The sequence below is a fragment of the Schistocerca piceifrons genome, chromosome 2 (genome assembly GCF_021461385.2).
Source record: "Schistocerca piceifrons isolate TAMUIC-IGC-003096 chromosome 2, iqSchPice1.1, whole genome shotgun sequence".
NCBI lineage: Eukaryota > Metazoa > Arthropoda > Insecta > Orthoptera > Acrididae > Schistocerca > Schistocerca piceifrons.
In genome coordinates this window covers 923,888,199-923,904,626 of record NC_060139.1, presented here as the reverse complement: position 1 = coordinate 923,904,626, position 16,428 = coordinate 923,888,199, and the positions used below count along the sequence as shown (strand labels likewise).

The 16,428-nt window shown below is 41.5% G+C and overlaps 1 protein-coding gene across 1 annotated transcript; it reads right to left on the bottom strand.

The window, feature by feature from the left end:
- Nucleotides 1-689: 689 nt before the first annotated feature.
- On the bottom strand, nt 690-1,724 carry LOC124775988. The gene has a single exon (XM_047250828.1). It carries the CDS (start codon nt 1,722-1,724, stop codon nt 690-692), a length of 1,035 nt encoding a protein of 344 aa, XP_047106784.1.
- Nucleotides 1,725-16,428: the final 14,704 nt, after the last annotated feature.

The window sequence follows — 16,428 nt, the reverse complement described above, 5'->3', positions numbered from 1 at the left end:
TTTCTTGTATCATCTTCAAATAACTAAAAGAAAGAACTAAATCGTAACACATAGGACCACAGTGCTCTTGTACAGTCGCCTATTGCATAATTTTCATGTCTCTGATGCACTGACTGTGTATAGTTTTACTTACCATCCATTGCTCACAAAGACAATTTGCATGATGCCTGAAACTAAACGTCTTTTATTTCACTTTTCAGTGTTAATGTGGTAAATTGTTTAATATTTACCTCCATTCGTGGACAACAGCAATTCCTGTTGGGTTTCAAACTGGTTCTATAAGATATGGCGTCACACCTGTCTTTGGTCTCTATTAATTGGGAAGCTTTTAACGAACACTGTCCCGATCCCATGTCGCATGGCGGCAAGTAGAACAGTATGCCTTGAACACTCCACCTAGACACATCAAAAAAACAGACAACTTCATTCACATTGTTCTCATGGGGAGGTCCTTTGTGCCATTCAATTTCATTCCCATGTCTATCTGTTACACTGTATTCAGTCCATACACTCGACTCCAAGATAGACATGAATTCACTGCTATGACATACGTCACTGGTAGATGGTCCTAATACTCTCTGGTCAAGTTCTTCATCATCTTCCAAAGCTACTAGGATGTTATTGTAGGGGATGTCGAAAATAATGTCCTTTGACCCTATGATGTGTATGATAATAACCTTCTCACCTATTCACTGTATAGGAGTGAGCTGTCCCAAGATGACAAGGTAAGTGATGACAATGGCTAATGCAGAGACTATCAAACGACGGTTGACTATGAAGAACCCGGCAGCGGAGAAATGCAATCGCGGACCATGTGAAATGACTGGCAAAAAGGCCTCCAGGTCGGAACAGCGGCCCTTGCACACCACTGAGGCCCACAGGAGAATTTCACCAGTAGTCGCTGCAGCATCCTCCACCGCCGCACAAGACAGCGCCACTATGGTTAGTTGTAGCCAGCGCAATGTCAGAAACATCAGTGAGTTGCCAACAGATGGACTGAGCGGCAACTGCTCGGCCCACTGGGGACGCAGCTGTATCAGCAGTACTTCGTAGGCGCTGCAAGTGGAGCAGCACAACGACTTTGCCACGCTGACAGCCACAGGCACTCCGAAGTGTTTCTGCAAATGCTGCGCTCCATGACGCAGAGCCGTGTATGCTTCCAACAGCTGGCGAAGTCGGCCTAGAGGTGGCAGCTGTGAAGCCCCTTCCAGAGACGCAGATGTCATTCGCACTGGAATCACCTCCAGCAGTCTGGTGTTCAGGGAGCAGAATCTAACCCACAGCTCCAATTCCAGAACAACAAATTGTAAGGTTGTCATACAGTCTAAGAATAGAGAGAATATGACTTCCAGGTACTCACGGAGCCCGTTTGAGTTTTGAGCAATAGTGGCGAGCAAAGCAACAACAACTACTAGGTTGACACCCAACAGGAAACCTCCTAGCATCTTGACGTTTTCTGACTTCTTCCATACCAGGAGGGCATCTGCATTCTTCAGCTCTTTACCATATAGTCGTAATTCTCGAAGTCCAGTTGTCATGCATATCCCCATAGTCAACAGCACCTTCAGTGACGATACTATATCTAAGCCGATGTAAGTGAGCGTTATCAGCTGTGAAATGTTACGATATAATTTCACATGTGAGTATAAAGCTATAAATGTTATGGCAAGTATCACAAAGAACCAGAATACTGAAGGAGTAATCAATTTCTTCCACAAAGTCATCTTGCGATTTAGGCAGCACGTCTCATGTCCGCTCCCTTTAGGAAATGGCCCCAGCCCAAACGCCCACCATAATCTACATAAGGGCTGGAAGCCAACACGGAATCTCATCCATACTTTCTTGTAAAGTACCATCATAGTGTTGAGTTCTACGTCTTAACTGGAATCATGCTAGTTGTAGTGACACATTTTAGCAGCAGTTTAAGGATATCTACAGGACGTCAGTACTATTTGTAAACCGTGCCTCGTCTGTGAGTCAGGAAGAAATAACTCCATATTTGAAATCAATAGCAGGTAGAATTTGTAAGAGTGCCATTAAACTTTTGTTTCTGAGGAACTGACTTGACAGCCTGAAACAACCTCTTTAGTTGATGGCCTGCTAGGTTATAAAGCGAATTTCAAATGAAGCTTTTCGATTTCTACACCACTTTGCTGAAACAGTTATCAATCAATGTCACGTTACTACTAACGATCAATAGTATTCATTAGGTTAACAGCTTTGTTAATACCTTTTTTAAAAGTATCTGTCTCACGTATTTGTAGTCACTAGCAAAGCGCTGCAAAGGGTTCAGTCTACTGTTAAAGAAACTTTCTTTTGTGTTTTGATGACATCTGATTGTTGTCGTAAATCATAATAAATTACAGAAGTAAAATTTATTTTATTTTCGTTTATTAAGTGGGAAGTAGGTAGAACCTACAAAAAAGCTGTGGGAAACAAGACATTTGTTCCATAACCTACTTCATTCAAGTCACAGCTATTGATTTGTTACAAGACCATGAAAATATGTTGCAAATAGCTAAAGAAAACACTAACATAAACAAAATGATAATTAAATATTTCGTGGTAGGAACGGCATATTGCTGTGCACAGCATATTTTATCTGGTATTAGAGGACGTCGAGTTTAATCACATAATAATATACAGGGTGTTACAAAAAGGTACGGCCAAACTATCAGGAAACATTCCTCACACACAAAGAAAGAAAATATGTTATGTGGACATGTGTCCGGAAACTCTTACTTTCCATGTTAGAGCTCATTTTATTACTTCTCTTCAAATCACATTAATCTTGGAATGGAAACACACAGCAACAGAACGTACCAGCGTGACTTCAAACACTTTGTTTCAGGAAATGTTCAAAATGTCCTCCGTTAGCGAGGATACATGCATCCACCCTCCGTCGCATGGAATCCCTGATGCGCTGATGCAGCCCTGGAGAATGGCGTATTGTATCACAGCCGTCCACAACACGAGCACGAAGAGTATCTACATTTGGTACCGGGGTTGCTTAGATAAGAGCTTTCAAATGCCCCCATAAATGATAGTCAAGAGGGTTGAGGTCAGGAGAGCGTGGAGGCCATGGAATTGGTCCACCTTTACCAATCAATCGGTCATCGAATCTGTTGTTGAAAAGCTTACGAACACTTCGACTGAAATGTGCAGGAGCTCCATCGTGCATGAACCACATGTTGTGTCGCACTTGTAAAGGCACATGTTCTAGCAGCACAGGTACAGTATCCCATATGAAGTCATGATAGTGTGCTCCATTGAGCGTAGGTGGAAGAACATGGGGCCCAATCAAGACGTCACCAACAATGCCTTCCCAAACGTTCACAGAAAATCTGTGTTGATGACGTGATTGCACAATTGCGTGCGCATTCTCGTCAGCCCACACATGTTGATTGTGAAAATTTACAATTTGATCACGTTGGAATGAAGACTCATCCTTAAAGAGAACATTTGCACTGAAATGAGGATTTACACATGATTGGATGGACCATTCGCAGAAGTGTACCTGTGGAGGCCAATCAGCTGCTGATAGTGCCTGCACGCGCTGTACATGGTACACAAACAACTGGTTCTCCTGTAGCACTCTCCATACAGTGACGTGTCAACGTTACCTTCTACAGCAGCAACTTCTCTGACGCTGACATTAGGGTTATCGTCAACTGCACGAAGAATTGCCTCGTCCATTGCAGGTGTCCTCGTCGTTCTAGGTCTTCCCCAGTCGCGAGTCATAGGCTGGAATGTTCCGTGCTCCCTAAGACGCCGATCAATTGCTTCGAACGTCTTCCCGTCGGGACTCTTTCGTTCTGGAAATCTGTCTCGATACAAACGTACCGCGCCACGGCTATTTCCCCATGCTAATCCATACACCAAATGGACATCTGCTAACTCCGAATCTGTAAACATTGCACTGACTGCAAAACCACATTCGTGATGAACACTACCGTGATGAACACTAGCCTGTTGATGCTACGTACTGATTGTGCTTGATGCTAGTACTGTAGAGGAATGAGTCGCATGTCAACACAAGCACCGAAGTCAACATTATCTTCCTTCAATTGGGCCAACTGGCGGCGAATCGATGAAGTACAGTACATACTGACGAAACTAAAATGAACTCTAACATGGAAATTAAGCGTTTCCGGACAACTGTCCACATAACATCTTTTCTTTATTTGTGTGTGACGAATGTTTGCTGAAAGTTTGGCCGTACCTTTTTGTAACACCCTGAAAAATGTAATAACTTCTGATGAACCCGACATATTTGTTGGCCGTTTGTTTCAACACGTATGGTAACTAGAACTGTTTTCTGTGCTTGCTTGTGGCGCTTGGTACCATTTGCGCATGCGCGTAACTGCTGTGTCCACGTAAATGCGCGCCACTAGCCAATTTGACTCCCCATAACTAGGTGTTCTGTCTGCTTTCTCTCGTGGAGCTGAGGTTTGTTAACACTTGTACAACTTCGTTTAGGGCCTGAGTGTGGACTGACGCCAATTGACGATGTTCCCACTTACGTAACAATCAAGAAATGAGACATATGCAGTCGGGAAGCTGGGAGTTCGCTCTCAATGTAGGGCCACCACGCCCAGCACTCAGAGGCCACTGTTGAATTAATCCGTGCTCATCTTTCCTGCGTAAACCTCGTAAATCAATCCGATAAGCAAGTAGGCAGCTACAGTTACCTCGTTCGACAGGACTGGATGTCGTCAAGAGAAGGTTGCGGCTATGGGAGTACAAACTGCAGTTTTGTCACAAAACCAAGCCTAAGGACAGGCCGTAACGGAAGGCATCCGCGGGGACAATTCTGGCTAAAATGGATGAAAACAGGACATTCCTCGAATTTGTCTGTTTCTCTATCGACGCCACATTCCACACATCCGGGACAGTAAACAAAATTGCCGCATATGCAGGAATAAACCCCCTCACGTAATGATAAGAGTGGGAATGTGTGTGTGGGAAAGTGAATGTGTGATGTGAATTGTTGAATGACAGGTTAACAGTCCCACTATTCTCCATGGACCTAACAGTTAACAGAAAACTGTACGTAGAAACGTTGGAGTTGTTCGCTGTGCCACAACTTCCTCGTGACGTGATATTTCAAGAATATGGTGCACAATGCCATTTTACGAACATTGTGAGGAATTTCTTGGATCCTGAGTTCCCAGTTCGCTGAACTGGAACAGGCAGTTCATCGATTGCTTGGCCGCTTAGAAGCCCAGACATTAAGTTACTTCAGTTTTTCTTGTGGCGTATTATCAAGAACTAAGCGTACTAGACACCAGTTCGTGTCTATATTTGCACCCTTGCACTGATGCAGCAATCGCAAGTGACATTATTGGAAAGCTGCAAAACACTTGGACAAAAGTGGTATGCAAATTAGACGTCTGTCGGGCCACTAATCGTGAGCATATCAAGGTACATTCGTCCTGAAAGAAATATTTTGTCACCATACATGTAGAAACATATCATTAATAAACATCTCAATTAATTTTCAAATTCTTACACTTCATATTATTATGTGATTCACGCAGACTCCTAGTAGTTCTGGAAATTCGTCACTAGTCCCTCTTTATTTCCTAATACTGACTGTCATAAGATTTTAGTTTGCTCTTATATTTACAAATACACACAAGGACGAAGTCAGTTTCAGCAACGTGTGGTGCCGTTGATGCCACTGAATAGAATTATACGTAAAAAATTCATGCATGAGATCTAGTGTAGACGACTCTAATGTAGCATCAACACAGACGCTTTATTTTAAAATACCCCGTGTGTATTTCATTGTAATTATAATCAACGAATGAAAAGGGTAGTATAAGGATTGTTATTGGGCCTAAAACCTGTGCATTGTAACGTTCGTTGTATGTCACTGCATGATTTCGCAGATAGCTGCAGAGAAAGAAAGAAAGAGAGAGCATGAAGTCTGCATTTAATGAAGTTGACACTGAAGCTTTGATGGGTTTCAACTAGCAGTTTTGCTGGTCCACCAATGGGCTACTAATATTCATATCTGAATCTTTGCCTAAAAGGCTATGGCAGGAACAAGCTACTGTTAATTCTGAATTTCAATATGCTGATCCTATTCCATGGAAATAACTTTAGACTACTGAACAGCTGGTGATATCTAAAACTGTGTTCATAACGTACTTCAGATTTCCCTTCATCTGATTCCACATCAACATGATGAATTTTTAACTTAAGAGTGACTTTTTAAACCTGTGTTACTTTAACGGAATTTTCTCAGTCCCGTATGTGATTCGAAGTTGCTTTCATTTCCATCAGAGACGTGTTCATTGGACTGGATACTCAGTTGCGTGGTAGATTCTAAATGATTAATTATTTAGCCATCGACAGATCAACTTTTGAAAAGTTTCTCATTAACAGTTCACAATACTTAGATCCTTTATGCTTCAATTTAATGTGATGTGTGAGCCGAATGTGAATATGCTAACAGGAATCGGAATACGTCAGAGTCCTAAGGAAGACCACAAATCGCTCTCTTACGGTTGTCGTAATTATTTCGCTATTTGCGGTCAGACTAAGACCACTGGATGACCAAGACAGGAAAAAAAATTTGTAAGGCAGGGAGGTAGCCTGTCAGCTCTACTGACGAACCTATATACCGAAGAAGCATCGAAGGAAGTAAAAGAAAAATTCAGGACTTGGTCTCAAGAACAGCGTGTAAGAATGTCCAACTATAAAATCTGCTCATGACGTTCTTATAACTTGAGGAAGAATTATAGGATGAGATGAGTGATATGAACACTCAAGTAACCTCGGTATATGAACTGACAGTAAACATATGTATGACGGGGTATCGAGAAGCAACATAAATAAGAACACCGACAAACTTCTAATCATATCTGGAGAGAAGGCAGTAGAAGAAGTGAAGGAATTCTGCCAACTTGGAAGTAATTTAGCTCACACCTGTCAAAACAAGAAGCATATAAGAAGTTGACAAGTACAGGCAGAAAGAAAATTACTCACCAAAAGAGCTCAAGTAGAATTAAACATTCAGGTGTCTAAGCGTGTACGTCTCAAATGTAGCAGGTCTGGATGTGAGACATGGACTACAGGTAAACCGGAGAGATGAGTATCAAAGTGTGATGTTAGAGAGAAATGACGAAAAAAAGGGAGAGATAACATGCCTTACAGCTGGCAGATACAATGGTACTACAGGGAACCGTAGTGGGGGACAAATGTGCAGGAAAATACATGCAGGAATGTGTACAACAAAAAGTTATTCAGGACATAGGACGTGAAAGTATTCTGAGATGTGGAGGTCAATCATGGACGGTAGAAAACGGGAAAAGAACAGAGCTGCAATGTGTGAAAACTAGTGCTACAGAAAGATAGTGGACTGATGAAAGATGAAATGTGGAGTTTACCTCAGAAGAAGTGCGGAAATTAATGTACAGAGAACAGTAACTAGAAGAGAGGAGAGGCTGATAGCAGATGTGTTACGAGATAACGGAATAGCTACGTGGCACTAGACGGATTCTAGCACGACCTAAACTGTAAGCGAAGCCATAGATTTCAACATATACAACAAGAACGTTGATTATATGTGCTGCAGGAACTTAAGAAATTAGCAGAAGTTAGTTAGTTGTTGCGGGCAGCATCCAGCCGTGTAGAAATTTCAGGCTTACTTACAGCAGCTTTTTTACAAAGCAGGCTGGAATTTGTAGCTCTGCAATTTCTTGTCCAGAATGTTAAGTGTATGTAGTCGTATAGAAAGAACTATGTCAGAAAAAAATAGTTAAAAGACCATAAACTGCTCCGAATCTAAGGTGGATTTCTGTGCACTCTGGTCAAGCCCAGCATACACATCACGTCATATTCCCTGCACTCACTGCTCACCGTGCTTCTGCCTGGTGGTTGGCTGAGTGCTTACGTGGTCGTCGTGTTACAGAATTTGCCTTCAACGTTACGGAAGAGGAGTAGACTTCCCGTGTTATAATATCGGCTCAGTTCTATGAGAATTTCTTGCGAAGACAGTTGTAAGCGCCTGCTTATGAAGTTCATTGAACGATACCTGTCGTAAAACAGACTTAATTCAATTATGTTTGTCCCAGTCATCAGTAACGTGAATCAAATGTGTAGCTTATCATTTCTTAAGGAAAAGAAAATAATTTAATAAAGTAATTTATAAAAAATAATTACAAAATTATATTAAAAACTGATGTATTTTGAATATCAGTCTTAATTTACAGCTTGGAATTGTCATATTTTGTACTTTATTTCGTTATAGACCAAGTGGGAGTGTGAATGTGGTACTATTCTTCACTCTAGACATTTATTTACTAGTGTTCTCGTGCTACTTAACTTTGGTGGTCAAATAATATTCAAAACAAACATACAAACATTCAAATGCAGCACAAATCAGGTCCTGTAGAATTTTTACTGTTTTGAACAGCTCTGTTTGTACGGCTAATGTGCTACATGTCGTAAATAGGTTTATAGTTGTATACGAACTATTATTATCAACCTACAGCTATCAACAATAATACTGTTTGTATTTGTCTACTATGGGTAGACTACTTTTCACTAATTTTTTAAATTTTCGTTCCATATCTGAAGGAGATAGTAAGCTGCGGTATGGTAGAACACTTCAGAGTCAGCTGTCGTTAATGATGTTGTGGTATTGTTTACTTTTAATCTTGTTTTATTATGTTGTATGTAATGACTAGTGGATGGGTAGAAGCACTTTTATTGATTTAGTTTTCGAAATAACTGAACCACACCTGAAGGGGGTGCACCCACTCTAAGGAAGGGATATTTGTTCTCTCGGGACGCCATTTATTGTGAAACAGTGGAATTAATTGGGACTTTTTTGTTCTCTTGGTCTATTCTTCTATTTCTGGATGGTGGAAATTCGTGTTCCGGCACTCGCCTTGCAACTGCGGGAAACTACCAAAACCACAGTTGCAACGGTTGACTCGCATTACTTTGATTCATTTCTTCAAAAGTTGCTTCTCCAGTAACGCCTAAATTGTTAATACGTAAATGTATTGTCCTGGTTCAAATACTTTCGCCTCTGAGAATGGTTATAGAATGATGTGTTTTGCTATGTCTGACAGGGTAGTCTTTATTAAGTATTTTGGTTCAAAACATAAATTCTTGTTAGACTTTCGATTCACAAACAACCAGCTAATTTTTCGTTCTTTTCTACGGTTATTGTTTTCCAATGTTCTGAAATCTGTGTAAAGATGTGCCTTCTGGATCGTGACGAATGAAGATGGCAAATGATGCTATAATATCTGTCTTCGCTAGTTTTTCTAAGATAGCGCATCTTCCTTTATTTTACGTGAATATAAACTGAACTCATTACTGATGCATTTGGGTACCAAAATAGCTTGGATCAAATCGCTTTGTTTGGAAATATAACAAAATTCATTACAGCATGTGAAGGTAGGAATAACATTGGAAATATACTCAGTATTATATGCAAGCGAGTTATCTTCTTTCGGACAGTCACCAAACACTCTTACAGTCAATTCGCGTCGATGGACAATGAATACACAAACTTTATTGCGTATACGCAATTATGTCCGACCTCCTGCGCGAGCCTTGAAATAGCGACGTGGAGGACATGGACAGGGTCTGAGGATGGAACATGTCAACTTCATGGCCAACACAAATGACTACTACCAACGTCAGCACACAACGCCGCTGCTTTTTAAATTATTTCTTAGGTGGAGCTCGTTGAGAGAAGTTACTGACGAGATCTCATGATGTAGTCTTCCTGTAGAGCACATCGCGGCTCGTGTTATAACCTTATGTGATTTGAAAATGGTAAAAAGTCTGAGTACCTTGAGCACACCACATTGTGTGGGTTCTTATGTGGAAAATGAAATAAAAGCAAGATTAACAAATCTTGATTTTCGATTTAGAATCTTTGAAATGAGACAATGAATTTAGAAGTTTTACACGTTTCACAATCGCTGCCATGAGCCGTAAAGAAGAAATGTCAAGCTTAACAAGAAGAACGCACATAATGTAAGCAAATACGTGCTCAACTATAGCTAAGTTGTACTAATTCACAGAAGTAAAAATTTGGAAAGCCGGCCGCTGTGACCGAGCGGCTCTAGGGGCTTCAATCCGGAACCAGACTGCTGAAACGGTCCCTGGTTCGAATCCTGCCTAGGGCATGAATGTGTGTGATGTCCTTAGGTTAGTTAGGTTTAAGTAGTTCTAAGACTAGGGGACTGATGACCTCATAGTGCTTAGAGCGGTTTGAACCATTTTGACATATTTGGAACAGATTCAGTATCACATTAGCCGTTTTGAATGAAATGGTCTGTGGCTGAAAAAGTAGCTTTATAACTTTATTATTGCATGAGCGATTCCGGGACCATAGGTGCAAACCTAAGAGGCATCTGTGTACGAAGCAAATTTTTAAAAAATTATAGCCGTGCGGGGTAGCAGCGCCGTCTCCGCCACTTGCCACGGTTCACGCGGCTCCCCCCGTCGAAGGTTCGACTTCTCCCTTGCGCATGGGTGCGTGTGTTGTCCTTAGAGTAACTTAGTTTAAGTCAGAGTAAGTACTGTGTAAGCCTAGGGACCGATGTTCTCAGCAGTTTGGTCCCATAGAACTTACCACAAATTTCCAATTTTCCAAAAATGATAATACTTTGTCACCCTGAGGAAGACTGACTATCCTGGTACAAGCCAGCCCGAAATTTCACCAGTAAACACATTCTTCATTAGGAGGAACCACGCGATCAACACTAAAAGCTTTCTTAAAATGGTAACAAGAAATTTCAGTTCTCATTGCTTAGCGTGGAATATGGTGGCAGAAGAAGATAAAATACGTGAATTATTAGCCGAAGTGGTAGTTGAAGAGAAATTTTTTTCTCTATGATGATCCATCTGCGCCCAAAGAGAGAGAGAACCGTGGGCGTGTGTTTCTTTTCAGGTGTCCTGTCTCTATATTCGACATGAGAGATAAGGTGCGGAGTAAGATTAGCGTTATACGTGTCATCGACGATGAGATGATCCGACACAAGGCATAGACTCGGATTGCGGAGTGATGGAGAAGGAAATCGACAGTGTCTTTTCACTGGAACTATCCCCGTGTTTGCCTTAGGCGGTTAGAGAAATCTAAATGGGTATGGCCAGACAGGAATAGGAATCGATGTCCTCCAGAATGGGATTTAATTGTCTCACCTCTGCTCAACTCCGCTCTTGTCGAGTGAGTAAGCTGCAGCTGAAAAACTAATAACTACGTCATCAATTCTGTATGTCGATAAAAGTTCAGAAGAGCAGAATGGCGCCAACAAAGACACAGAGAAATCGAACAGTGTAACGTAAACCTATGCAGAAACTTCTGATTTCGAAGGAACCTAAGTGACCTTTGTAATGCCTGTATTTTAGAAACTACCGTACGCTAAATTTGCAATCCATATCGTGCAACTAACCAACAAAACACTTCTAAAACTACTTATGAGATCAACATGTGTTACTATTATATTCACGGTCCATCATAGCGGATAATGTTAACGCAGCCACATACACTAAAGACATGCAAACAGGCAGAATACGGCGCAGCAGTCGGCAACGCCTATATAGGACAACAAGTGTGTGGCGCTGTTGTAAGATCTGTTACTGCTGCTACAATGGCAGGTTACCTAGAATTAAGTGTGTTTGAATGTAGTGTTTAAGTCAGCGTGATGGTACACAGCATCTCAGAGGTAGCAATGAAGTGGAGACTTTTCCGTAAGTCCATTTCACAAGTGTTCTGTGAATATCAGGAATCCGGTAAAACATCAAATCTCCGACATCGCTACGGGCGGAAAAAGAGCCTGCAGGAACGAGACTAACGACGACTGAAGAGAATCGTTCAATGTGACAGGTGCAACCCTTCCGCAGATTGCTGCAGATTTCAATGATGGGTCGTCAACAAGTATCAGCGTGCGAACCATTCAACGAAACATCATCGATAAGAGCTTTCGGAACCCAAAGCCGACTCGTGTACCCTTGATGACAGCACGACAGTAAGCTTTACGCCTCGCCTGAGCCCATCAACACCGATATTGGACTGTTGACGATTCGAAACATGTAGCCTGGTCGGAAGAGTCTCGTTTCAAATGGTATCGAGTGGATCGACGTGAATCCATGGACCCTGCATGACAGTAAGGGACTGTTGAATCTGGCGGAGGCTCTGTAATGGTGTGCGGCATGTGCAGCTGGAGTGATATGGGACCCCTGATATGTCTAGGTACGACTCTGACAGGTGACACGTACGTAAGCATCCTGTCTGATCACCGGAATCCATTCATGTCCATTGTGCATTCCGACGCACTTGGGCAATTCCAGCAGGACAATGCGACACCCCACACGCCCGGAATTGATACAGAGTAGTTTCAGGAACACTCTTCTAAGCATAAAAACTTCCGCTGGCCATCAAACTCACCAGCCATAAACATTATTGAGCGTATCTGGGATGCCTTGCAACGTACTGTTCAGGAGGGATCTCCATCCCCTTGTACTCTTACGGATTTACGGACAGCCCTGCAGGATTCATGGTGTCTTCCCTCCAGCACTACTTCAAACATTAGTCGAGTCCATGCTACGTCGTGTTGCAGCACTTCTGCGTGCTCGCGGGGGCCATACATGGTGTTAGCCAGGTGTACCACTTTCTTTTGCTCTTCAGTGTACAATTTCCACTTACAAGTGGTCTCTGGCAGCAAACTTGGCATTGTAGTTTTTTAATACATGATCGTTTTCGGGACGACAGGTCCCATGCTCAGGTGCAATTGTGCACGCAGCAAAATTTTCGAAAAGTTCGATACGTATATAAAATAGCAATGTTTCCCCGAAATTGTGTAGCACAGGTTGTGGAGCCTACCGGTCATAAGATCAGGTTAAAGTTCATTTGCTTGCATCCGAGTATATATGAATTTACAATAAGTCATAGCCAATATCAAATTTGATGTCAATAATATTTCCTTACTCTGGAATTTTAATGCTATCAGACATTGTTGATAGCTTATTTGCAGATGAATCAAAATTTAGTTATACTGGGATTTTGTAGCCATTTTCTACAAGCAATAAAGATTTATAGTGTTCACAAGAAAATTTATTTAGAAAACGAGTGAATTTTAGTCTGAAAGAACTTTGAGATGTAATAGAGTGCTCTTTAATGCACCATCAGCTACATAGATCACAAAATACCCCATGAGTCACAGAGTAGTATTTCATTGTGACTCAGGTACTTACAGAACAATGTTAGTAACGTTCACTCAGATTTACTGCAGTGGTGTTCATTTATACAGTAAGTGCTTCCTTAACTTGAAGTAAAATGTTTTTCGTATAACACAGCATTTAACTACATCCCTACAGCTTCCCAGTCTCAGAGATATAATAAATGGCATACAAGTCGGCTCTCTGACCGTCTTTCGTTCTTTGTTTTGAAAGTAGAAACGTTGGTGTGTCAGTAGAGTCGTATATTCTTTTGCTCCGTTGCGTTCCTCCTGAACGGAGGGATTAAAAAGTTGTGTCATGTGTTAACGTAATACTTGAGTTAAATTATAATGTTGTGTACATTTACTTCAATTATTTCATATTATTAAATTTATTACTTGTCCTAATCTGATTTTTAAATGACTTTCACTAAACTGCCAGGCACTATGTTCTACTTTGCCAGTCTTAACAAGATGATGCAGTTGATGTGCGGCCACTGTTGCCGCAGCATCAAAGCCTCATTGCACAATTAAATAGAAAAAAATGGAACGCTTCTTCAGAGGCCAAAGTCCGTTTTGAGCGTCATTTGGTTACGGAATAATCCTGAAGCAAAACTTTTAGTTCTCTGTTTATAGCTACGCATCACCGTGTTAAAGGTCGATGGCCACTACAGGTTTCGCCGATTTTTTGTAAAATCTATTATCGCTCCTTCTCGCTTTTGCTTCTTCTAGCCTTTACAGCCATTATTTTATAAAAAAGAAGTTACAGGCAAAGGAAAAGCGACTATAGTTTCCAATATTAGATTTTGTTGTTGAACGTGCAAAATAAAAATATTATGTTGATTGTTTCACTATAGCTAAGAATAAATAATTACACCACACATCAAATAAATAATTTTAGTGATTTCAACCCCTTATAGTATGACGATGACGCTCTTACAGATCTTCACCCGATCTTACGATCTGACTATGTAGTCCTTTGGTACTCAAAATAAGTACTCTATCTTGGTTTCTTTTCAGAGTAATATTCACTTTTTCTCAATAGACGTTTTGAAATATGGTTTTGCAGGATATAGGGGATCAGGTTATGGTAGTGGAGGGGGCCATAATCAGTTAGTGTTAGTTGTACAAAACACACAAACTTCATTTTCCTAAGAACCACTTCATTACACGTTGCCTTAAAAGGATCAAATTAAAACAATACGGCTGAAGGCTTAGTTAAGAAAACTTGTAGTACCTCCTGGCCTAAAGGCCCAAAACAACACCAAAAACAAGATTGGCTGAATGCCTGAACACAAGTTATGATAATTACTTTAAAGAATACACACGGCTGAAGGCCTTACTTTAAAAAAATTCACGTAAAAACGCGGCTGAAGGCCACATGCAAGACATTGGACTACTCAGGGCTTTGGGCCTGGATAACAAGAATTTCAGGCAGAGAACTTCTAAAATTTAGTTTTTAAGCAAATCAATCTACAAATCTTAATTGAAGTCGGCTGAAAGTCTTAATTAAAAATTAAAAGAAACTAAATTAATAGGCGTCTGAAGGTCTTGCACAGTACATCAGACTAAAATTAAAAACACAATCTGAAACCAACAGAACAGTGGTGCTCAGAAGTGTTCCAAAGGTCGGCCTGAGGAGGTAGTTCTAACGTAACGTGAGGTGAGACAGGCAGCCAAGAGTAAGGTTAAATAATCCAATGGCAACCCGACCCAGGGATGGCTGAAGGACTGGCCAGTAATCTAATCCTTCTGTCCTACCAAAGGTATGACAATGGAAAATATCAGCTGAGGACGAAGATACCATCAGCGTTACATCTTCAAACTTGGCATCTAAAAACAGCCAAGGTACAATAAGTACTCTTAAGAAAAAGAAAAACAACTAACAGATTGTCGAACTACACACCATCCCAGACATCATCAACACAGCGAGGAAAACACACTGCCAGAAAACTACGCTAACCATCAGGGCAGATAACTAGGGTGCTAATGGCCACAAGGGAGAAAATACCGTTGGTGCACTTCACTGGTAAGTAACAACTAATTTAATGGTTAAAGACTACACAATAAGATGGCTGCAAAATTTGGCCGACTCCGACACCCCATGCGCTGTTGCTACCCGGAATGGCGAAGGAAGTAGCAACTGGCAATGAACGAAGAGATGTCACAGCAGTTGAGGTTTCCTAACAGATTAACTGATCACTGAACTTAAGTTTCCAGGTTCAGTGGGCAATGAACTTTGTTGCTCTCGCACCTAGCGCCTCACAATGTGACCACGTATGCACACCGCCAGCGGTGCCAGCCTGATCTCGCTGCTCTGTTCCAACTGGCTGACTACATGCAGCACACAGACAGCATTAAAATAGCTGCACAGTCAAACCACACAAGCTACACATGATGCCACGAAAACACTTTCACTAACAAGTCAGACAATACTAAAACCATTGACTGTGGAACAACAAGGACGAATCACAAGTCGGCTCACATGGAGAACCCAGAAGCGGTTGGCAACCAGATACATGGCTCAGGTTTGTTAGCTATTCCATAAACATTTGATATAAATGTCACAGTCAATAAAATTTTTCAAGGTTTGTGACTGCATTGTCAATACGTACAACTACTGACGTTCGGTCATTGTTGCAAGTGACCTTCATCTGGTTGTTTCTGTGTACTGATGAATGATTTTTTTTCCTTTATTGATTTGCGATTCCCCCCCCCCCCCCCCAACAGGGGGGGGGGGGGGAGGCGTGCTGACAGCAGCTTAATATGCCGCTCTGCAGCCTACAGAAGAGTTAAAAAACATAACGAGAAAATAGCAAACAATAAACAGAGGCGATAAAATGGTGACTTTTTAAAAACTGTAAAGTGGTGGAAAGTTGTGGAAGTGAAATATAAAAACACAGGGTTGACGATGCTAATGAAGACACACTGTAAGCAGAAGGCACAATTTAAAAAACACAGCGACAGTCCGGTTTCTCTTTGCAGCACTTAAAAAAGGGGATGCAGAACACTAAACACTCTCATAAACACTGCACTGTACAGAAGACACGAAGAGGTCACATCACAGTCGAAGGTAGATAGGGGGGGGGGAGGACACAGACAGATGAGGGGGAAAAGAGGGGGATGATAGGAAAAAGCAGAAGGGGCGAGCTGATGGAGGGAGAAGACACAAAAAAGGGGCAGTGTGGATGCAAGAAGAAGTGGGGAAGGCAGGAGGGGAAAACAAAAGGACCTA

Coding starts and splice junctions, on each gene's coding strand:
- LOC124775988 (XM_047250828.1), bottom strand. CDS start 1,724: ATGACTTTGTGGAAGAAATTGATTACTCCTTCAGTATTCTGGTTCTTT.